The sequence below is a fragment of the Carcharhinus amblyrhynchos genome, chromosome 3 (genome assembly GCF_965287045.1).
Source record: "Carcharhinus amblyrhynchos chromosome 3, sCarAmb.v2.hapA, whole genome shotgun sequence".
Classification (NCBI taxonomy): domain Eukaryota; kingdom Metazoa; phylum Chordata; class Chondrichthyes; order Carcharhiniformes; family Carcharhinidae; genus Carcharhinus; species Carcharhinus amblyrhynchos.
Genome location: NC_137326.1, coordinates 55,861,108 through 55,885,643, shown reverse-complemented (window position 1 = coordinate 55,885,643; position 24,536 = coordinate 55,861,108). Strand labels below are relative to the sequence as shown.

Genomic DNA, 24,536 nt, shown 5'->3' with positions numbered 1-24,536 from the left:
TGGATTTAGTCAGAGGCTAGACTGCAAACATCTCCTTCAAGCACCATGCCCTAACAGAGCATTTGCAATCAAGGAGTTCCATTGGATTGGTCCATGATTCTGCTTGGAAAATTCTCTCATGTTTCCTTGTGTAGTATGGCAGACCAGGAAACTCTCCTGCCATCTGTCATCAGGCATATTGGAAGGATTTACAGGATGATAATCAATCTGTTTCACCACATTATGAGCACTCCTTCTGAGGCCATCAAGTTCTGAGTGAGACTTTCACACAAGCTTCTGGCCTAGAGGTAGGGACACTACCACTGCATCATAAGACTGCCTGCCTCTACTGGCACAGTATCACAAAATGAGTGGGAAGAGGTGGGGGGATAGCTTGCTGACTGGTACAAGGTTTTTACTGAATTAAGGTTGGAAACTTCATGATCTAGCAAGTTTGTGTAATATTGGAATTGACACTTGTGTGTTGCACCATTTCCATTTAGAACATAGAAAAACTACAGCACAAACAGGCCCTTCAACCCACAAGTTGCACCGATCATATCTCTACCTACTAGGCTTTCCTATAACCCTCAATCCTACTAAGTCCCATGTACTCATCCAAAAGTCTCTTAAAAAAACTCTATCGAATCAGCTCCACCACCGCAGCCGATTCTATGCACCCACCACCCTCTGAGTGAAAAACTTACCCCTGACATCTCCTCTGTACCTATTCCCCAGCACCCTAAACCTGTGTCCTCTTGTGGCAGCCATTTCAGCCCTGGGAAAAAGCCTCAGAGTCCACCCGATCAATACCTCTCAACATCTTATACACCTTTATCGCTCACCTCTTATCCTTCATCTCTCTAAGGAGAAAAGACCGAGCTCTCTCAAACTATCCTCATAAGGCACGCCACCCAATCCAGGCAACACCCTTGTAAATCTTCTCTGCACCTTTTCAATGGCTTCCACATCCTTCCTATAACGAGGTGATCAGAACTGAGCACAGTACTCCAAGTGGGGTCTGACCAGGGTCTTATACAGCTGCAGCAGTATCTCCTGACTCCTAAACTCAGTTCCTTGATTGATGAAGGCCAGTACACCAGACGCCGCCTTAACCACATCCTCTACCTGCGAAGCCGACTTGAGTCCTATGAACCCGGACCCCAAGATCTTTCTGATCTTCCACACTAAGAGTCTTACCCTAAATTACATTCCTTCATCCCATTTGACCTGTCAAAATGAACCACCACACATATATCCAGGTTGAAGTCCATCTGCTACTTCTCCGCCCAGACTTGCATCCTATCTATGTCACGCTGAAACTTCTGACATCCCTCCAAACTACCCACAGCACCTCCAACCTTCGTGTCATCGGCAAACTTACCAACCTATCCCTCCACTTCCTCATCCAGGTCATTTATAAAAATCACAAACAGCAAGGGTCCCAGAACAGATCCCTGGGGCATTCTATTGGTGACTGATCTCCATGCAGAAAAAGACCCATCTACATCCACTCTTTGCCTTCTGTGGGCAAGCCAGTTCTGAATCCACAAAGCAATGTCCCCTTGGATCCCACGCCCCCTCACTTTCTCAATACGTTTTGCATGGGGGACCTTATCGAACACCTTGCTGAAGTCCATATAAACCACGTCTACTGCTCTTCCTTCGTCAATGTGTTTAGTCACATCTTCAAAAAAACTCAACCAGGCTCGTAAGACATGATCTGCCTTTGACAAAGCCGTGTTGACTACTTTTGATCGTACTATACTTCTCTAAATGTTCATAAATCCTGTCTTTCGGGATCTTCTCCATCAATTTAGCAACCACTGAGGTTAGACTCACCAGTCGGTAATTTCCTGGGCGCTCTCTATTCCCTTTCTTGAATATAGGAACCTCTCCCGTTTCCATCGATGATGTAAAGATCATCACCAGAGGCTCTGCAATCTCTTCCCTCGCCTCCCACAGTAACCTGGGTACATCCCATCCGGTCCCAGCGACTTATCTATCTTGATGCTATTCAAAAGCTCTAACACATCCTTTCTTAACGTCCACATAGTCAAGCTTTTCAGTCCGCTGCAAGGCTGCACTACAACTACCAAGATCCTTTTCCACCGTGAATACCGAAGTAAAGTATTCATTGAGCACTTCTGCTATTTCTATCGGTTGTATACAAACTTTCCCATCGTCACATTTTATAGGTCCTATTCCTTCACATCTCATCTTTTTGCTTTTCACATACTTGTAGAATGCCTTGGGTTTTTCCTTAATCTTACCTGCCAAGGCCTTCTCATGACCCCTTCTGGCTCTCCTAATTTCCTTCTTAAATTCCTTCCTACAAGCAGTATACGCCTCTAGACCCCTAACATTACCTAGCTCCCTGAACATTTTGTATGCTTTTCTTTTTGATTAGATTCGTTACAACTTTTGTGCACCATGGTTCCTGTAACCTACCAAAACTTCTCTGTCTCATCGGAAAGTTGTTATGCAGAACTCCAGAAAAACATTCCTTGAAAATCTGCCACTTTACTTTGGTACATTTCCCCAAGAAAACCCCCTTCCAATTTATGCCTCTGATTTCCTGCCTGATGGCTTCATATTTCCCCTTACTCCAGATAAACACTTTCCTAGCTTGCCTGATCCAATCTCTTTCCAATGCTTGCGTAAAGGAGATAGAGCTATGATCACTATCCCCAAAATGCTCTCCCACTGAGAGATCTGACACCTGTCCAGGTTCATTATCCAATATCAGATCAAGTACAGCCTGTCCTCTTATAGGCTTAACCACATACCGTGTCAGGAAACCCTCCTGAGCACACCGAACAAACTCCTCCCCATCCAAACCCCTTACCCTAGGGATATTCCAATCGATATCCACTTAAGAACATAAGAAATAGGAGCAGGAGTAGGCCATCTAGCCCTTCGAGCCTGCCCCGCCATTCAACAAGATCATGGCTGATCTGAAGTGGCTCAGTTCCACTTTCCTGCTTTCTCCCCATAACCCTTAATCCCCTTGCCTACCAAAAACCTATCTACCCGCGTCTTAAATATATTTAGGAAGGTAGCCTCCACCACTTCAACGGGCAGAGAATTCCAGAGATTCACCACCCTTTGAGTGAAGAAGTTCCTCCTCAACTCTGTTCTAAACTGCACCCCCCCCCCCCCCCCCCCTCTTTATCTTGAGGCTGTGCCCTCTGGTCCTGCTGTCCTTTCTGAGTGGGAAGAACCTCTCCACCTCTACTCTATCCATCCCTTTCATCATCTTATACATCTCAATGAGATCTCCCCTCATCCTTCTAAACTCTAACGAGTACAAGCCCAGTCTATTCAGCCTCTCCTCATAGCTCAACCCCCTCAACTCCGGTATCAGCCTAGTGAACCTCCTCTGCACTCCCTCCAAGGCCAAAATATCCTTGCGCAGGTGCGGCGACCAAAACTGCACACAGTACTCCAGCTGCGGCCTCACCAGTGCCCTGTACAGTTGCAGCAAGACCTCCCTACTTTTATATTCAATCCCCCTCGCTATGAAGGCCAGCATCCCACTTGCCTTCCTGACCACCTGCTGCACTTGTAAGCTGGGTTTTTGCAACTCATGCACAAGGACCTCCAGGTCCCTCTGCACCATAGCATGCTGCAGCTTTTCGCCCTGTAAGTAGTAGTCCTTTCTACCATTATTCCTACCAAAGTGGATAACTTACGTTCTTATATTTGGGAAATTAAAGTCTCCCATCACGACAACTCTTATTACATCTCTGTAGGATCTGTTTCCCTATCTGCTCCTCAACGCCCCTGTTACTATTGGGCGGCCTATAGAAAACACCCAATAAAGTTATTGACCCCTTCCTGTTCCGATCTTCCACCCACAGAGACTCCGTAGACAATCCCTCCATGGCGTCCACCTTCTCTACAGCCATGACACTATCCCTGATCAACAGTGCCACTCCCCCACCTCTTTTGCCTCCCTCCCTGTCCCTCCTGAAACATCTGAAACCCAACTCCAATTTTTCTTGATCTTTTTCACAGGATGCTGCTTATTGACAAAATTCTTCATTGTCATGTGGGCTTTTGTGCCATTCTGCTTTCTTTGTTTTCTCTCTCCATCACTTGTAGCAAGCACTTGAGCTTGTTTCACTGTATCCCACTCTGTGCTGTCTCTCTCTTGCCAAGTTACCAGGGTCATGACATTGCACATAGTAATTGCCACAGAAGGCAGAAGCAGTCACAGTTAATTGATAATAAGGAAATCGAAGAGAAAATCTCTTTTATGTAAAAGATAATGGGAAAGGAATTTGTTTGTGTATATGCAAGTTCCCCCGGGGTAGCTGTGCTATGATCTGCTACCTGTGTGGCCCTTGCTGCTTTGTTTAGTGATTCCTTGTTGAAGAATTTCCTGCAGGTAGTGGTGGGCTGCATGCTGCCAGTCATCGTGAATCAACACAAATTATACATTCAAAGCTTGGGGGTGTCCAGCATATATTAACCCATTTCCAGGAATCCTGTGCTTTCTTTTTTAACTTGGTGAGTCAGTTATCCTGTCTGCAACTAAGTGCGTAATCTCTGTGTTCCACGCAACATCCTTGTCCATTCAATAACTCTGTATTGGTAGGAATTGTGCCTATTTACCTCTGAGATTGGCATAATGGATGTTTCTTGTTTTGAGGATGATGAAGCTTTAGAACAGGTAGCAAACAGATGCTGTCTGGTCTGAAGAATTACAAATTTGAAGACAATCTTGGAAAAAATAAGCATTTCTGTGATCAAGCAATGCAGACTGTCAGTAAGGTAATGGAATTGTTTAAAGGATGGAGCAGGGTAGAAATAAGCAGACGGTTCCTGAAAATTTGAGAGGTCAAGGACCGTAGATCATAGATACAACATTAAATGCAAGAAATCTATAATAGGGCAAGTGAAACTACTTCGCAGAGTAATTTTGAATTGCACGTAAAATGGAAAATAGCAGTTCCATGTTTTTCATTCTCTTGATTTTCATTGCCACTCAGTGTCACCCCAGTCGGTTGTGTGACTGTGGAAGGGTTAATGAAAAGGGCAATAATTATGTTGGGGTTCAAGATTTGTTTGGCTAGGTGGTTGCAGGGTTATGGGAACAAGATGTGTAAACATGATTAGATCTGTTTGTTCAAGTGGAAGATTAAATACTGACAAATATTAGTTGGGCTGATTGGCACCATTCCACATTCTAACTTCTACTTGGCGATATACTCGGGCAAATTTTAGTAGTAAGAGGTCTCACAACAGGTTAAAGTCCAACCAGTTTATTTGATAGTAAATCCACAAGCTTTCGGAAACACTGTTCCTTTGTCAGGTATTTTAGTAGCCAGCTGCTGTCTCAACTGAATCAAAGACCAGGAATTAAATATGGAACCTTTGTGCTCTATCAATCACCCCTTGAGGAGTGTTCACTTAATGAGGTATTAGGAATGGGAGCTTGTGGTCTTCTATTTTTAGCTTGGCCATCAATGCCATTTTGTTTCACTTATCTTGTCTCAGTATTGAGCCATTAAAATCCACTGTCCTGTATTCTGCAATCCTGACTATCTGATGACCTTTTAACTCCTGGTAGATTCTGATTTGAGGTGTATTGGGCTTTGAACAATAAGCCATCCTGGTGTGGACAGAAAGCATTAGTTTGTTACTAAGGAGCCTGGTCAAACAGTTAAATCCAAAACCGCCAACTGCTACGTAAGTCTTATTGTTTGTCCATGGCCAAACATAATTTATTGTTTTTGTGCTTATTCTTAAGGTGCCCGAAGGAGATGTCCCTTCACATCCCTGCTATGATTGGACTGTGCCTCAAATATATCACATATGATCCCAATTACAACTATGACCAGGATGAGGATGATGAGGATGCCATGGAAACAGACAAGGGTGATGAAGAAGAGGATCAAGGTCAGTGCTTCAAAATGTTAAATGTGATCTTGATGACTTGCAGAGGGAAATGTGGTTTGGATGACACTGGCTGGATCACTCTCACTAATGGGGAAACAGAAAGGTGGAAAACCCTATTATGTGTCCTTACTACCTGCAAGGTATCGATGATATTAGCTTCACCAGAGGTTTATCTAGCAAATGGCTAACTAGGAAGGCCGTGCATTTGATTATTAGTCCAAACTGATGTTGGTTAATTTTGCTGTGGTTGACCTGGCCAGGGTTAACAATCTTGGTAGCTGGTTGGAAGTAGTCTGTGTGGAAACCAGATGAAGACAGGATCGAGATTTGCTGTGATGTGCCCCCATTCCCCAGTGCATACATGAATAAATTACGCTTTGAGATATCTAAAATTAATAGTGCCTATGATACTAAACGCCAGGAAGGAATCAGCACTTTTTGGGGGAGCTTAAGAACAGAGTTAACCTTTCAGCTCCTCAAACCTATTCCACCATTCTTGGCATATTTGTACTTCAACCCCATTTACCTGCCTTTAACCAGATCAGCTGACCAAACAAAATTCTGGCCAGTTGAGCCTTGAAGTTCAGTTGGCTCAGGGGAGTGAGTTGCACATCATCCTTGGTTGAAAAAGTGTTTCCTGTTTATATTTATGTTCCTCAATGGTCCAGCTCTAATTCCCCCTCGTTCTACATTCCTCCCAAAGGAAAGGGGGAAATAGAGATTCTCAGTAATGTCTTTAGATTGGAATTGAGTTGAGCAATTTCCTACCTAATTGAGGTAGGAAAAAGATGAAAAGGGCATCTAGAAAATAATGGTAACATTGGGCAGAGTGAATATGGAATAATGAAAGGGAGATCATGTTTGACAAACCTATTGCAACTTTTCGATGTAACTAGCAGAGTAGATGAGAGTAAACCAGTGCATGTGACTGACTTGGATTTTAAGAAGATTGAAAAAATTCACATGAGGTTAATAAGTAAAATTAGAGTATATAGACTTCAGGATAATATACTGCCATGGATTGAGAACTGGTTAACAGACAGAATAAATGGGTCATTCTCTGTGACAAGTGGCAACCGCAAGGATCAGTGCTTGGGCTCCAGCTATTCATAATCTATTTCAATGACTTGAGTGTGGGACCAAATAAATGTAATCTTTCAAGTTTGCTGACAACACAAACTGGTTGTAAATATGAGTTGTGAGGACGATGCACAAGGCTTCAGGGTGATTAGACAGAATAAGTAAGTGGGCAAGAATATGACAGATGGAATGTAATGTGAAAAAATGTGAAGTTATCCACTTAAGTAGAAAAGATAGAGCAAAAAATTGTTTCTTAAATGGTTCCAGATTAGGAGGTGTTGATATCCAAAGGGTTATGAGTCACTGTAAGCCAGCATGCAGGTATAACAAGCAATTAAGAAATAGTATGATCTTGGTGAGACCAAATCTGAATGGAACATTTTGTACAGTTTTAGTCATCTTACCTTCGTCTCTCAAATTTTATTGGATCCTTTAAGGAGGTAACTAAGTGTGTGGACGAAGGTAGAGCAGTTGATGTTGTATACATGGATTTTAGTTAGGCATTTGATAAGGTTCCCCACTGTAGGCTCATGAAGAAGATAAGGATGTGTGGCATGGAAGGAAATTTGGCCAATTGGATAAGTAACTGACTGTCTCATTAGAAGACAGAGGGTGGTGGTGGAAGGAAAATTTTCAGACTGGAGGCCAGTTACCAGCGGTGTACCACAGGGGTCAGTGCTGGGTCCTCTGCTATTTGTGATTTACATCAGTGACTTGGAAGAGGGGGCTGAAGGATGGGTGAGTAAATTTGCTGATGACACCAAGATTGGTGGAGTAGTGGATGAGGTGGAGGGCTCTTGCAGGCTGCAAAGAGACATTGATAGGATGCAGAGCTGGGCCAAAAAGTGGCAGATGGAGTTTAACCCTGAGAAGTGTGAGGTGATTCATCTTGGTAGGACAAACTTGAATGTGGATTACAGGGTCAGTGGCAGAGTTCTGAGGAATGTGGAGGAACAGAGAGATCTTGGGGTTCATATCCACAGATCTCTGAAGGTTGTCAGTCAAGTGGATAGAACCGTGAAGAAGGCTTATAGTATGGTTAGCGTTTATTAACGGGGGTTTGAGTTTAAGAGCCATGGGGTTATGCTGCAACAATACTGGACATTGGTGAGACCACATTTGGAATATTGTGTTCAGTTCTGGTCACCTCACTATAAGAAGGATATAGAAGCATTGGAGACAGTGCAGAAGAGATCTACCAGGATGCTGCCTGGTTTAGCGGGTAGGTCTTATGAGGAAAGATTGAGGAAACTGGGGCTTTTTTTGAAGCGGAGGAGGATGAGAGGCAACTTCATAGAGGTTTATAAGATGATGAGGGGGATTGATAGAGTGGACGTGCAGAGACTATTTCCTCAGAGGGGGCATAACTATAAGGTTTATGGCGGGAGATAGGAGGGATGTCTGAGGTAGATCCTTTACTCAGAGTGGTTGGGGTGTGGAATAGACTGCCTGCTGTGATAGTGGAGTTGGACACTTTAGGAACTTTCAAGCGGTTATTGGATAGGCACATGGAGCACACCAGAATTATAGGGAGTGGGATAGCTTGATCTTGGGATTGGACATAGTTCGGCACAACATTGAGGGCTGAAGGGCCTGTACTGTGCTGTACTGTTCTATGTTCTATTCTGTGTACCTTGGGAAGGATATATTTTCCATGGAGAGGGTGCAACAAAGGTTCACCAGATAAATTCCTGGGATGATGATATCCTATGAGGGAGGGGTTGAGGATTCTGGGACAGTATTCATTAGAGTTTAGAAGAATGAGATGTGATCTCATTAAAACTTACAAAATTAGAATTGCACTTCCTCAAGGGTGAAAACTAAAGATTGAAAATTTGAAAGCAGCATAAAATTTGGTTGAATTTAACTGATTTTGGTTCGTGGCATATAACTTTTCCAAAAAATATAGAAAATTAAAATGGGCAAATACAGTGCTGCCATTCAACCCCATTTTGTCATTCCCAATATTTGTTGAGGTGTGAGAAGTAACATAATTACTGTTAGTTTTGAAATAGTGTTGATAAAATTCCTGAAACAACTTTATTGAACATGTGGAAAGGAAAGAGCATACGGATTCCATTTATTTTCCAAGAATGAAACTAAAATGTAACCAAAATTTTTGAGAGCAAAGCTCTCAGCTCTGTTTTGAGCATCATATTTTTCTCAAAAAAAGACACAGACTTGTGGTTTAGTAATGATTATCAAATAATCATTGGGTGCTATATACCCTTTCAACTCTGAGGTTAGTCTTCAGATCTAGCCTAATTGTCTTTTCAAATGTAACCTGGGGTATTGAGAACCAAGGTTAAATGTAGCTCAGCTTGTCAGGGATTTGAGTTTAAATGCCTTCCAACTAATGTAGATATAAATGTCTCTCCTCACTGCTTGCTGTAATGATGCTGAATTTTGGGAGATCGCAACTCCATTTCTAACAGGATTAGACTTCCAAATCATTTGCTTTAAACTGACTATCTCCATCTCAAATAGGTGCTAAGGATGTTCACTGTTGACTTCAATTTTGCCAGGCTCCTTGAAACCATGTTTGTCTTTTGATTGGTGTGCTGGCCTCCCTCATTATTGAGGATGGAACTATTTGTGGCGTTGTCTCCTACAACTAGTTGTTTAATTATCCACCATCATTCATGACTGGATGTGGCAGGACTCCAGAGCTTTTACCTGATCCGTTGGTCGTGGGATTGCTTAGCTGTGTACATCTCATGCTCTTTCTCTATTTAGCATGCAAGTTGTGTTGTATCTTCACCAGATTGATACCTTATTTTAGGTGTAGATGGCACAGTGGTTAGCACTGCTGCCTGTCAGCACCAGGGCCCGGGTTTGAATTCTGACCTCTGGTCACTTCTCCTCTTGTCTACGTGGGTTTCCTCTGGGTACTTCTGGTTTCCTTCCACAGTCCAAAAGACGTGCTGGTTAGATACATTGGTCATGCTAAATTCTCCCTCACTGTACCTGAACAGGTGCTGGAGTGTAGTGACTAGGGGATTTTCACAGTGATTTCATTGCAGTGTTAATGTAAGCCTACTTGTGACATTAATAAATGAACTTTAAAGGTGTATCTGGTACTGCTCCTGGACTGCCCTCCAGTACTCTACATTGAACCAGAATTGATTTCCTGATGGTAATGGTAAAATGAGGGAACTAAAAGGTGCAGATTGTGGTTGAATATGGTTCTATTGCTGCTCATAAAATCCTTAGAATGCAGATGGAGGCCATTCAGATCATCGAGTCTGCACTGACAACAATCCCAGTCATACCCTATCTCTGCAACCCTACATATTTACTCTACTAATTCCCCTAACACTAAGGGGCAATTTAGCACGACCAAAAAGCCTAACCTGCATATCTTTGGTGTGCATCAAGAGGAACCCCACACGACCTGAGAGCGTGCAAATTCCACATACTTACCAGAGGCTGGAATTGAACCTGATTCCCTGGCGCTATGAAGCAGCACTGCTGATGGTCCACAGCACCTCAATGCCCATTTTTGGCAACTAAATCTGTTCTGACCCACAGCACAATGGAGAGTAGCCTCTGTGTGATGAGTGGTCTTTGTCTTCAAAAGGATTGTATGGTGGTTACTCCCAGCTATATCTCATGGACCTTCGAGAGATAGAATGGTGAGGAGATGGTCTAGTAGGTTCATTCTTTTTATTGGTTCCTTCAAGCAGCTATGTCTTTCAGAACACGGCCAACTCGCTGAATGTTTGTGGTATATGTCGTTCTTAGTGATGGACAGTGAAGTCCCCCACCCAGAGTACATTCTGTGCCCCTGCTATTCTCTGTGCTTTTTCCAAATGATGCTCAATGTGAAAGAGTGTTGATTCACCAGCACACGGAGGGCAGTAGGTGGTAACCATCAGAACTTTTCCATGCTTACGTTTGATCTGATGCCGTAAGACTGAATGGGGTCCAGAATCAATGTTGAGGATTTCCAGAGCCACACTCTTCTGACTGTATACCATTATGTTGCTCTGCTGGGTCTTTTGATAGGACAGGACATAGCTAGAGGTGGTGGTATGATTCAGTAAGTATTACTATGTCTGGCTGTTGCTTGAATTCTAAGGGATAGCTCTCCAAATTTTGGCACCAACCCCCAGTTAATAAGACATACTTTGCAGGTTCAATAGCTGTGTGTGCCATTGTTGTTTCTGGTGCCTAGGCTAATGCCAGGTTATCTATCCATTTTTATTCCTTTTTGACTTTTCTGTAGAAGCTTAGCACAGCTGAGTGACCTTGAAAGGCATTCAAAAGTTAGCCACATTGTTGTGGTTCTGGAGTCATGTGTAGGCCAGATTAGGTAAGGATGGCAGATTTCCTTCCCTAAAGGATATTAGTGAACAAGGTGGGATCTTATGACAGTTGATGATAGCAATGGTGACAGGAGACTGAGACTATTTTTTTCTGTTCCAGAAGTTTTTTAAAATTATTAATTAATTGAATTTAAATTCCACCAGCTACTAGGATTTGAACCCATGTCCCCAAGGCTGCTGAAATACTGGTCCAGTGACATCATACTAGACCACTGTCTCCTGCTACAGATTCCTTAATAATAAATTCCAGCATTTTCCTAATGGTAGATGTTAGGCTAACTGGCCTAATCTGCTGGCACATATGCAGAATATCGGGACAATCCGTGAATCCACTACCTCTGTAAATAATATAGAGACTGCTCACTGTGTACCTACCATCTGCTTTGATGAGAATGCTTGATAGTGCAGCATAGGGAAAGCTTGACTTTGCTTACTTCTGTGTTGTACTTAACCTGGGACTTAATGATGCCTACAGTGGGGAAAATGCTCCCTTCCCTTGGCACTGACAGACCATTCCAGACCTTGATCACAACAGTAATTGAAACAAAAGTGGGGAATAAAGGGAAGCAAACCTTTCATTAGCTGATTAAACTCCAGCAATATCCACACGTGCAATTGAAAGATTCTTGAGCAGTGTTTCCTGTCAACATCAACACTCTAGGTTCGGATGTGTGGGTTGGATTGCAATGAGTGATTTTGCTCTCCAGACCCATCAAACACACTGCACCAGTGTGGATTCTCACTAACTTGGTTTGGGAGTCTTTTTACAAAACTGATGTTCTTCACAAATCTAGCTGACACTAACCTAAATGCCAACCTCATTTTTGGGATGACTAGATTTTCCACGTGATAGGGCCATGACCCTGTCTACCCCTCATCTCCCCAAACAAACAAAGGAAGGAAGAAAGACTTTTGTAGTGCTTTGTTCAACCTCAGGATACCCTAAAGTATTTCACAGCCAGTGGAGTACTTGTGAAATGTGTCCCTTGTTGTAAGGTAGGAAATAAGGTAGGCAATTTGAGAACAGCAAAACCCACAAGCAGCAATGAGATTAATAAGGAGATCATCTGTTATAATGACATTAGTTGAGAGATAAATATTGGTCTTTGACAGTAAGGAGATCTCCATGCTGCTTTGACCCTAAAGGAAAATAACCATCTTGGCATATCACACTGTTGGACTGCATTGTTCTTAACCCACAAATATTTTGAGGAAGTCAGCCTTGGCCAGGTGCTGTAGGAGGGGGCTTGATGCCTTTGTAGGCCATGGACCTCATTGTGTTTCCTATGCTCGCCTCAGATAGTGAAGAGGAGTACACAGACGATGACGACATGAGCTGGAAGGTGCGTCGAGCTTCCACCAAGTGCTTAGATGCTATCGTGAGCACGAGGCATGAGATGCTGCAGGAGTTTTACAAGACAGTCTCGCCGGCCCTAATTGGGCGATTCAAGGAGCGAGAGGAGAATGTGAAGGCTGACATATTTCACGCCTATGTGTCTCTCCTGAAGCAGACCAAACCAGTCCAGAGCTGGTTGCAGACTGCGGATGCCCTGGGACAGGGAGACATGCCCCTAATGATGCTCCAACTCCAAGTGAGTATTTTCTATAGGTGGGTATTAATCCCCAGTTTCCTCTCCTTCCCTTAACAGTAGTCTGCCCTTGTAAAACATTCATACAGCAGCTGCATGAGAGTGGAGAACACTATACGTCATTCTTTCCTTCCAATCTCAGGAACACTGAGAGCAGGCACAGTGGTCTGTCCCTCACTGAGATTACCAACACAGCAGAGATTGGCAATTTTGTAACTACCTAGGATTGATCTAATGTAAGGCCGCCAGGGAGTGGCATATGTGGTAACAGGTTATATGTTATAGGCATAGTAATAGGTTGATACTAAATTATTCACAAGGCAATAATGGCACAAATGGTGGAGGAGTAGGGGTGCAGGTGAAGGGACATTGGTTGGCATGGAGACAGTGAGGGCCATGGAGGAGTTGGGGGAGAGAATGAGGTGGCATGTATGGTGCCTGGGGAATCTGGGGGTTGGGGAGGTGGAGGCTACAAGACTGATGTATAATTTATTGGGGTTGTTTTCGCAAATGGGACAAAATGCTGGGTTACTGAGGCCAGTCTTTCACCCAGCCCACCTCGGCAGTCCCTGTGTTGCCTCTGAACTCTTTCTGTGAGTGACGAACCTGCCCCCACCGCAAATGAAAATTTGACCATTGGAGGCCCCCAAGTTTGGTTTGTGGAACTGGGATTTTCCCAACTCTGTTCCCCTGATGCAAGAGCAAAGATTCAGACCTATTAATTGCAGGTAGTGTCTTCTGAAATTAAATCAGCAGGTTACTGAGTAACTAATTGATGTTACTTTTAAATGTTTTTTCTCCTTCTTCATATTCCCACTCGTGTATACCCTCTCCCTCTCTTTTTCCTCCACATATCCCTTGCCCTGCAGGTACCTAGTATAGTGAAAGCTTTGCATAAGCAGCTCAAGGAGAAAAGTATGAAGACTCGACAAGGCTGTTTCAACCTCCTTACCGAATTGGCCAGTGTCCTACCCGGAGGCTTATCAGAGCACATACCAGCTTTGGTACCAGGTATGAACAATGGCAGCAGTGGGTGCAGAGACACTCAAAACAGTACATCTGCTAGGGTTGGTAAGGAGTGCACTAATAGGCCATATTTTCAGAAAAGTGGGATACTGCTCCCTCCCCAAAGCTTCAGTATCCCACAGATTCTGAATTCCTCCTCTCATGCATGTTGCTATCTGGAGTTGCCAAGCAGAGGGCCAGTTTTCCAAGCTTACCCACCAGAGGAATTAGGAACAAGAGATAAAAGTTCAAAGGAATACCAACCTTGGTGGTACCAATAAAGTAGAAATCTGAAAGGTTGCATGAGGCTAGAAAGGGTTGTGTACCAAATGAATTGCTTTGTCCATGTACCCTTTTGATGCGTGTGGGATGTTTCCTATTAGAAGAATTGAAGTTCTGGATAGACTTAGGTTTTACAAAGAAAACTTGTGGAGAAGTACTTATTTGAATGCTCAGTTACAATAAACTAATCCAACTTTCTCCTTTTTACAGGCATTATTTACTCTCTCACTGACAAATCGAGTACTTCAAATATGAAGATTGATGCACTGACCTTCTTTCATGTCATCCTTTGCAATCATCCCCCAGAAGTGTTTCACCCCCACATCAAGACATTGTTGCCACCGACAGTAGCCTGCATTAGCGATCCATTCTATAAAATCACTTCCGAGGCTTTGCTGGTGACTCAGCAACTTATAGAGGTGATTCGACCACTAGGCAAGCCTTGTTCATTTGACGCTAAGCCTTATGTGAAGGATTTGTTTAGTAGCACTTTAAAGAGATTGAAAGCATCTGACATCGACCAAGAAGTGAAGGAGAGAGCGATAGCCTGCATGGGACAGATCATTTGTAATCTTGGAGACAACCTAGGTGCAGACCTGAACCCCACATTACAGATTTTCCTTGAACGACTGAAAAATGAGATCACAAGACTGACCACCGTCAAAACCTTGACCCTGATTGCAAGCTCTCCTTTAAAAATTGACCTGCGCCCAATTCTTGGTGAGGGTGTCCCGATCCTGGCCTCTTTTCTTAGGAAGAACCAGCGTGCATTAAAACTCAGCACCCTAGCTGCACTGGATATTCTGGTTAAGAATTATGGTGACAGTCTCAAGCCAGTGATGATCGAATCAGTCTTAAAGGAGATGCCAACCTTGATTGGGGAGAGTGACATGCATGTCTCTCAGATGGCCATCACCTTCCTGACGTCACTAGCCAAAGTCTATCCATCATCGGTGTCTAAGATTGGTGGGTCAATATTGACAGAACTGTTCAACCTTGTTCGCTCACCGCTGCTCCAAGGAGGGGCGCTGAATGCCATTTTAGATTTCTTCCAGGCTTTGGTGGTATCCAAGACTCCCAACATGGGCTACATGGAACTCCTCAAGCAGCTGACAGGAACCATCTATTCATCAGCTCAGCCGGGTGGTGGCATGGTTTTGCACAAACAAGCTTATTACTCTGTGGCTAAATGTGTAGCTGCACTTACCTCAGCTTGTCCAAAGGATGCCAGTACAGTGGTGAACCAGTTTGTCCAAGATGTGAAGAATCCCAAATCTTCTGACTCAGTCCGTTTGCTGGCTCTACTTTCTCTAGGCGAGATAGGCCGCACCATGAACTTGGGTGCCCAAAAGGAGCTTAAGGTGGTCATTCTTGAAGCGTTTTCGTCACCTAGTGAGGAAGTGAAGTCAGCTGCCTCCTATGCATTAGGAAACATCAGTGTGGGAAACCTTAGCGAATATCTTCCTTTCATGCTGAAAGAGATCAGCAGTCAGCCCAAGCGACAGTACTTGTTGCTGCACTCATTGAAAGAGGTGATCAGCTCTTCCCCAGCAGATAGTTTGAAACCTCACGTCCAGGACATTTGGGCCTTGCTGTTCAAAAATTGCGAGTGTGCTGAAGAGGGGACTCGGAACGTGGTGGCCGAATGTTTAGGAAAATTAACCCTCATTGATCCAACCCACCTGCTGCCCAGGCTAAAGAAACAACTCACATCAGGTAAATATGGAAACCTGTTTTTTGTGGAACAGGACAAATCCAATGTTTTCAAAAAGTCTTTTTATATATAATTTTTCATGCTCTCACAACATCTCAAAGAACTTCACAGTCAATGAGGTAGTTTTGAAGTGTAAAATGTTATAAAATTCAGTCATCAAATGCAAGAATGATTTGAAGAAAGTTGTTCATTTAAGTGTTTCAAGCTTTGAATGCCCCCACAGGTTCAGCCTATGCTCGAAGTACAGTGGTGACTGCTGTCAAGTTTACAATTTCAGACCATCCACAGGGGATTGATCCGCTGCTGAAAGGCTGTATAGGTGAGTCTGACAACTGGGAAGTGGCTCCTGCCAGTAGGTACAAAGTAAGAGAGGGCAGTGACCAGTTCCCCTCTCCTGACAGCCTTGTGATAAAGACACCAACCATCATAGTGCTGAAACATACAGGCCATGAGTTCCCAGATTCAACCCTCAGTCTATGGATGAGTTATCCAATCTATATTTGGCTCACTACCCAAGTGTTAAAAAAGGGTTAAAAAATCAATGAAGGTCATTTTTATCACTAGCCAGTGGGCCTGACTGGAATATTCCCTTTGCTGAAATGTGGCTGTTGGGTGAATACCTACTTGCACATCCACAGTGGCTAAGTGCTTTTCTCATTGCTCTACACCAGAAACTTGTGTAATGAATAGGAAGTTGTACAATACACCAGAGGGCAAACTAATAACAAATGCTGCAAAGTGAAAGGGTGGCAGTTGAGGGAGAAGGAAATTAATAACAAAGGGGTAGCATCTTCCAGAGGGATGGGGGGTTTCAAAGCATTTTTCCCCTACCCATCCTGGTTTTGGAGATTGTTAAAAGGAAGGCTGTTTTTATAATGTGCATGGTGTAACTGACAGTTGAATTCTTCCTTGTGTAGATAGTGCCACTACAGTAGAATATTCTAGATGAGTAAAGAAAGAGATTTCATTTATATAACACTTTTCAGTTGTGGTGACTATAGTAATGTAGGAAATATAGCATCTCATTCTTCCACAGCAGCAATGCAATAATCACCAGATAAGCTGCTTCAGCTGTGGCTTGAGGATAAATGTTGGTTAGAGAGGCATGACATCGCTGTGCTCCCTTGAATAGTTGTGGAATATTTAACGGGCAGGTGGGGCCTGGATCTTGGTGATCGACAGCTCTTTTGACAGCCTGATATATGTGCTTGAGTCTCTGGAGTGGATCTTGAACTCATGACTTACTGACTTGGAGTCTGAAATTATGCAGGAGTATGCTATATTAGGTTTAGCTTTGATGGATTGAGCCAACAATCACAGCTATATTTATATAAGGGTACATGCATCATTCTGTGGAGCTCTGAATGAACGGAATGTAAGGGGCCAGACTTTGGTCAGCTTCAGCCAATTTGCAAATGGGATTGGTGGCCCTGTGTGCTGCCATTTTGCTCTCCAGTGACTTCTCTTGCCAAAGTTTCTTCCCTTTACTGGGATTCAATTCTGTGAATGTTCAGCGCTCTGCAGCACTGCCCAGGTGGCTGTTCTTCACGTGAGTTTGGACACTCAAGGCTGATGAAATCCATCTGGGAATTTGGCTACCCACTTTATCTCTGCCCAGTCTTGGTTTCCATTGACAGCTGCCTCTTCACTGTTGTCTGTTTTACGCAGATGCTTGAGGTGCATTTCATCCCTTGGAATGCTGCCTACTTGTTCAACCAAGGGATTACGGTAACCTCATTCTGTCCTAGCCCAACACCCATAATACAAGCATTTCTGTTCAGCCTCTTGGTGGTTCTTTCCAGCTTCGCACATGGTCTCCACCTGAGAGGCTTTGAATTGATTGGTTTGGTAGGTTGGCAGATCCAGGTAACGAAGGACAACAACACCAGCCATTGGGAAGTTTATTCTTCAAAAGACAATGACTTGCTGATCTGCAGTCGTTAATGTTTCCCATTCTTTTATACAGGAGATTTTTTGCGGACCCTGGAGGACCCAGATCTTAATGTCAGACGTGTAGCCTTGGTGATGTTCAACTGCGCAGCTCACAACAAGCCGTCCCTGATCAGGGACCTGCTGGAGACAGTGCTTCCACAGCTGTACAATGAAACCAAGGTCAGAAAGGAGCTCATCAGAGAGGTAAGCATATCACACAGGAGACTTTAAAAGATAAAGTGCTCCCCATGGCCTCTTCAAATCCCAAATAGCCTTACCAAATCCCAAATATGGTAGTCAAATTTTGCAGGAGCAGGTCTGGAAACAGGAATGACTACTTTACCCGATGTTGACCAGAACATTGGACATAATCCTTTATTCCTCAATCCTGTATCCGAATGAGAGGGCAGATGGAGCTGTTTTGACATTTATTTGAAAAGCTGTAGCTCTGACAGTGCCTCATTGGAATGTCAGTCTAGATTTTCAGCTTGTGTCTGGAGTGCCATTTGAAACCCTTAATTCTGACGCTGAGGCACGAGTGCTATTACGGAACCACAAGTTCAGAGGAGGGGCAGCAGGGTCTTTCCCAGTGGATCCCACTTGGGGTGGTGGAGTGGAAAAGTGGCATGACAGAATCTGTTATACCTTCCTGTCCTCATTAAAATGGCCATGCCTTCTTGGAGTGTGACCACTCCTCCAATCCCTGGTGGGTGCAAGGCAAGGAAATCCCTGAGTATGACAGATCTCTGCTACATCCTCAGCTTTGTGCCTGGGAAATATACACTCAGGCCTCGGTTGCAAAAGAGATTAAATGCATAGAATCCCTACAGTGCAGAAGCAGGCCAGTCGGCCCATCGAGTCTGCATCGACTCTCCAAAAGAGCATCTTATCTAGACTCAATCCCTGTAACCTCATGTATTTACCCTGCTAATCCCCCCAACCTACCCATCTTGGAACGATAAGGGGCAATTTAGTATGCCTAATCAACCTAACCTGCACATCTTTGGACTGTGGGAGAAAATCAGTGCACCCAGAGAAAATCCACACAGACACAGGAGAATGTGCAAACTTCACACAGTCACCCAGGGTGATTTGAACCTGGATCCCTGGTGCTGTGAGACAGCAGTGCCAATCATTGTGCCACTGTGCGACAGTATTTGTCAATTTTCAATTTTGGTACTGTGGTGACCTAATTCTGTAAATATTCTTATTGTGTGATTTTAGTTGGAATTATGAATGAATGAGCAAGTATAAAGGGCATACATATCCTAGTGTGGATACAAGTTCAGATCATTGTGTACTTGTGGCAAAAATTAAGATGGAACTGAAAATACCAAGAAAGGAAAATATGTGAAACTGTTTAGACACTGACCTGTTAAAAGGTGAGAATATCAGAAGGGGAGCAATGGCTCAGAATTAAAGAAACAACAGAAGTGTGGAACAAGAAATAGAAGGAAGCAAATTGGAAAATAGAGAAGGTATACAACATGCTGCAAAGGAAATATTACCAAAATGGAAAAGAATGGCAGATGAGATGCTAGGAATGATAGAAAGAGGAACAAAAAGAAACACAGAGTATGATGAAATTGAAAAGGAAATAAAGAATGCATGTAGACAGGCTAAAGAGAAATGGTGCAATGTGATGTGTGACGCAGTAACAACTCTCAAAATGAGTTAATGTATCAGAAGGTGAAAGTGTGGACAGGTAGAAAGGAAGGAATAACAGGTTGTGGGTGCAGAAAAGACAAAGGTAGTTAAAATATTGTTTGAATGGGATGCAGTAGCAAGAAGATGGACAGAATATGTACACAAATTATATGATGATCCTAATCAAGGGATTCCTCAAGACATGGAGGCAATTGATTGTCCAAACATTATACCAGAGATAAAGTATGCTGTAAAATTGATGAACAAGCAAAGCTCCAGGCATAGATGAAGTAACAAGAGACCGTCTAAAACCTCATGGAGAAACAGAATTAAAGCGATAACTGTGATAATTTGTGATCAAATATATACCAAAGGATACATTACAAATGACTTGTTACCTAAGAAACCTAAAGAAATGGAGTGCAATCAGTTTATAACTATAAGCTTAATGGAAAGAAATAATGACACATGAAGCAGAAATTGGTGAAGCACAGTCTGGATTTAGATTGGAGTAGGAACAGAATTTAACTCTTGAACAATCTCCAATAAATATATAGAAGTAAAAAGAAAACACATATGCTTCACCGACTATGAAAAAGCCAAAAGCTATCACCAAAAGCTAACGGACATTGCTGAAATGTGTTATTGACTGTAAAGATGTGAAAATTATTGGGACCAGTTGGAAAACATCATGGTAGATGGACAATCTGATATGGTTCAAGTGGTGACAGGAGTACAGCAATGCTGTGCCCTATTATAAAAATTTGGGTACACAGAGCAATATTCAGACAATTTGATGTACTTCCAGGGGTAAAAAGAGAAGGCAAGAAAGTAAACTTGCGATGTGTTGACAGCACAGCATTACTGTCAGAATCAGAAGATCCTACTTGATCTAAGATATTTTAGAAATTTGGAAAATTGATTATGAAGACCAATAAGACATTGGGAGTTAGAAGAAATACATTAGAAGAAACTAGTGAAAATTAAAGTGGATGGTGCTAGCCTGGAACAAATAAGTTTGTCTATTTGGGACAAATGATAACAAGATGATGGAGGTGATGCTGAAATGAGGAGAATAGAAATAGACAGATAATTTTGTGAAGGTGAAGTTTATGTAAATAGGAAAGCTTAAACTTGTAACATAAGATGCCACATTCTAATCTACTTTTCTGTCTGCCTCAAACCTGGACAATAAATAAAAATGTGTGGAAGATAATAGAGCCCTGTGAATGACACAAATTCCATAGACAGTCTAAGACAAATGAAGAGTGCATTGAAATTACAGTTGGGCGGGGGGAAAGCAATAGATCTGATACATGTACATGCAGCTGCAATGAATGATGAAATCTGGGTTTGTTTGCTGCAACTTCCCACTCTGATTTACACACTTGCCATGTTAATACTTCCCAGTGTTTTATGTAATTTCCTTGAGTTTCCTGACTAATCCCTCCATTTCCTTCCAGGTAGAAATGGGACCTTTCAAACACACGGTAGATGATGGGCTTGACATTAGGAAAGCTGCTTTTGAATGTATGTACACCTTGTTGGACAGCTGCCTCGACAGGCTGGACATCTTTGAGTTTCTGAACCATGTGGAAGATGGGTTAAAAGATCATTATGATATCAAGGTAAATGTGCTTATCCATAAGTGCCCCAAAAGGGTGCTCTTGCACAGGGGACACATAAGGGTGTGGTGGCGAATGGGCAGGGGTGTGGTGACGAGCAGGTGTGCCTCCGCAGGTAAGTTGTTCAAAATGAACTGATTTGATACTATGGGAAGTTAATCTTAGAATCCAGGAAATGCAAGTCCCTTCACTCTGCTGTGTTCATGCTCTGGCAGTAACATATAAGGACAGTTGGTTACCTGACTTACAGGTGGTAATCAGACTCTGGTAATCGAGCTCTCAGCCCCACCCAATCCAGTATTGTGAATTTTACTTTCTGGTTCCTTCTGAAATAACTTCATTTTTCTTCCTGGCTTGCAGATGCTGACTTTCATCATGTTGGCGCGATTGTCAGCTGTTAGTCCCAGTGCCGTGCTTCAGAGGTTAGACAGACTGGTGGAGCCCCTGCGTGCAACCTGCACTACTAAGGTGAGCCTTTGTTCATGGGATGGAAGCATTGCTGGCAAGAGCAGCATTTGTTGCCCATCTTTAATTGCTCTTGAGAAGATAGTGTTGAGCTACTTTCTATTAGAAAGTGCTGTTAGAAAGCTTAAGACAAGGTTATTGACTAAGTGACACTCTAGGAACAGGTTCTGAGTCAGGTATTATGCAGATAGGAGGGAAGTTTGTAGGTAGTTGTCTCCCCATGCATTTGCTTGTCATGAAAGGCTTGGTGAATTGGTGCATAAATTTCCATATGTCACACACTCCTGCCCTGCATGCCAGTGGTGGAGGGAGTGGATGGTAAAGGTGATGGATGGAGTGCAAATCAAATGGCTGCTTTGTCCTGGAGGTATTGAACTTTTCAAGTGTTGTCTGAGCGGCATTCAAACAGTTGGAGAATATTCCATCACACTCCTGACTGGTGTCTTGCAGATGGTGGAAATATTTTGGAGAGCCAGCAAGTGAGTTACTTCAGAGTTTATTGGCTTCTGACTTACTCTTACAGCCACATTATTTATATGGCTAGTTCAATTCAGTTTCTAGTCAATGGTAACACCCAGGATGTTGATAGTGGGGAATTCAGTGATTGTAATGCCATTGAATGTCAAGGGATAATGGTTAAATTCTCTCTTGGAGATGGTCATTGACTGCCACTTGTGTGATATGAATGTTACTTGCCACTTACCAGCACAAGCTTGAATATTGTCCTGGTCTTGCTGCATATGGACTCGTGAATGGTGCTAAACATTGTGCAGTCATCAACGAACATCCCTACTTCTGACCTTATGATGGAAGAAGGGTCATTGATAAAGCAGCTGAAGATGGTGGTACATAGGGCACTGCTAGGGAAAACTCATGCACCAGTGTCCTTGGGTTGAGATAATAAATCTCCAAGTCCTTGCCAGGGATTGCTGAACACTTTTTAGTGAAGATTATCATAATATCCACATAGATAATTAGCCAGCAATCTGCTTGTTGGATTTAAATCTTTATAATCTTTCCCTCCCTCCTTTTCAGCTTAAAGGACTAAGAGAAAATAACGGAACGAAAGCTGAGGTGGAGAGTTGGTCATGTCACTGGGGAGAATTCTAAAGGCACTATATTCCCTACCTTGTAATGAGCAGGACAGGTGCTTGTCCAAAGTGAAGCCTTTTCATGGGTCTTACTATCCCTCTCCTATTCTGGGTGTTCTGTACACTTGCAGTTCTTCACCTGTTAACTATGGCTCAATGGGAACACCTTGCTGCTGTTATCCCATTCTATTGAAAACTCCTCCTACCTCTCATTAGACCATATCCCCCACCAAAAAGCTTCAACTTGTTTCTCAAATAATCACTGACCTCATCTTCTCTGGAAATCATCCCTCAATTCTCTATAGCCCACTTCTACTTCACCCAAGATCTACAGAGAATACTGCCCTGGTAGACTTGTCACTTCAGCTTGTTTTTGCCCCTTAAAACTGATATCTTCCCTATTCATCACTTATTTTCCCCATTTGTTTAGTTCTTACCCACCTACGTCCACAACACTTTGAAGGCCCTCCCGTCCCTAAATGTCTCTTCACCATGGGCATCCTGCTATACCTCCACCCCCTTCCAGTATAGTCTGGGGGCCCATCCACTGCTTCTGCCTTGAATGGAAATGCAACCAGTCCCCATGAATCACCATCTTCCACCTGGCTGAACTTGTTACTTGGAACTTTTAATCCCACAAACTTCCTCCAAACAGAATAACACCATAATTATTACAGCCCATAAGAAGGCCAGTCTACCTATTATATCTGTGCTGGCTCTCGTAAGGAATTATCCACGTACTGCACTCCCATCCTCTCTACACATCCTTGTGCATTCCTCCTTTTTCAATTGTTAGAACATTAACAAAATGTCAAAAAGATTATGGCACAGAAGGGGGCCACTCTGCCCATCATGTCTCTGCTGCAAAATGTGCCACCCAGCCTAACCCCATTTTCCAGCACTGGGCCCTGGAGGTTGCAGAATTACAGGTGCATATCCAGACATCTTTTTAAATGAAATGAGAGTTTCTGCCTCTGTTACCCTTTTCAGACAATGAGTTCCACATCCCCATTGCCTTCTGGGTGAAAGCAGTTTTCTCCACTCTTATCCATCGATCAATCACTTTAAATCTGTAAACAGCTCTGACAAAGCGTCATCTGGACTTGAAATGCTAGTTTGGTTCTGTCTCCACAGATGCTGTCAGATCTGCTGAGATTTTCCAGCATTTTCTGCTTTTGTTAATCTAAATCACTGATCTCTCTGCAAAGGGATGTAGGACCTTCTCTTCAACTGTATCCAGGCCTCTCACAACCTTGTACAATCTCCCTGTATCAACAATATTAATATTGGAACCTGTATGGATAACAGCTATTGCCTTGAGATGGGTGAAATTGTTTCACTCATGATCAGGTCTTCTCACTCCCCTTTGTTTTCTGTTGAGGGTAATAGTGCTGTTTCCAGCTCTTGACCTGAACAAGAAAATTTCAGTAATGCTTCCAATTTTTGCCGCTCTCTCCCTCTTTCTACTCTTCCTTTCCTTCATCAGCTTCTCTGTCTCCATTTCTGAGGATAATCTATATACTAGTCTCTACTCATAAACCAAAATAACTTCTGAAGCCACCTTGACTGCATTTCCTCGTGCTGTGCTGCTTATAAGGATTCCATTCTCCCAGTTTCTCCATCTCTGGCACATGTCTTCTCACAATGCCAATTTCCTTATTTGCTCAAATGAGGAAATGATTCCTCCTGCCTCACCAAACATTGTTAATTAGTTCCTTAATTTCCTTTCCTCTGCGCTCATTTGCTTGATATCTTTCCCAAAGTGATGTGCAAAAACTGGACACTATTCTAATTGTGACCTAACCAGTGGTTTCTGCAGGTTTAATACGGCCTTGATTTGACTCCCATTTGTATTTCTGCACATTGCCATATCCACATTTACAGGTATAATG

The 24,536-nt window shown here is 43.0% G+C and overlaps 1 protein-coding gene across 1 annotated transcript in view; it reads left to right on the top strand.

The window, feature by feature from the left end:
- Positions 1 to 24,536, top strand: part of LOC145339630 (cullin-associated NEDD8-dissociated protein 1-like) — a 53,836-nt gene that overhangs the window by 26,853 nt on the left and 2,447 nt on the right. Inside the window, exons 7-14 of the mRNA XM_080184143.1 lie at positions 5,738 to 5,886; positions 12,594 to 12,886; positions 13,753 to 13,894; positions 14,381 to 15,886; positions 16,108 to 16,203; positions 17,851 to 18,020; positions 20,927 to 21,091; positions 21,449 to 21,556. Coding sequence (XP_080040269.1) covers positions 5,738 to 5,886; positions 12,594 to 12,886; positions 13,753 to 13,894; positions 14,381 to 15,886; positions 16,108 to 16,203; positions 17,851 to 18,020; positions 20,927 to 21,091; positions 21,449 to 21,556 — 2,629 coding nt within the window. The remainder of the gene's footprint in view (positions 1 to 5,737; positions 5,887 to 12,593; positions 12,887 to 13,752; positions 13,895 to 14,380; positions 15,887 to 16,107; positions 16,204 to 17,850; positions 18,021 to 20,926; positions 21,092 to 21,448; positions 21,557 to 24,536) is intronic.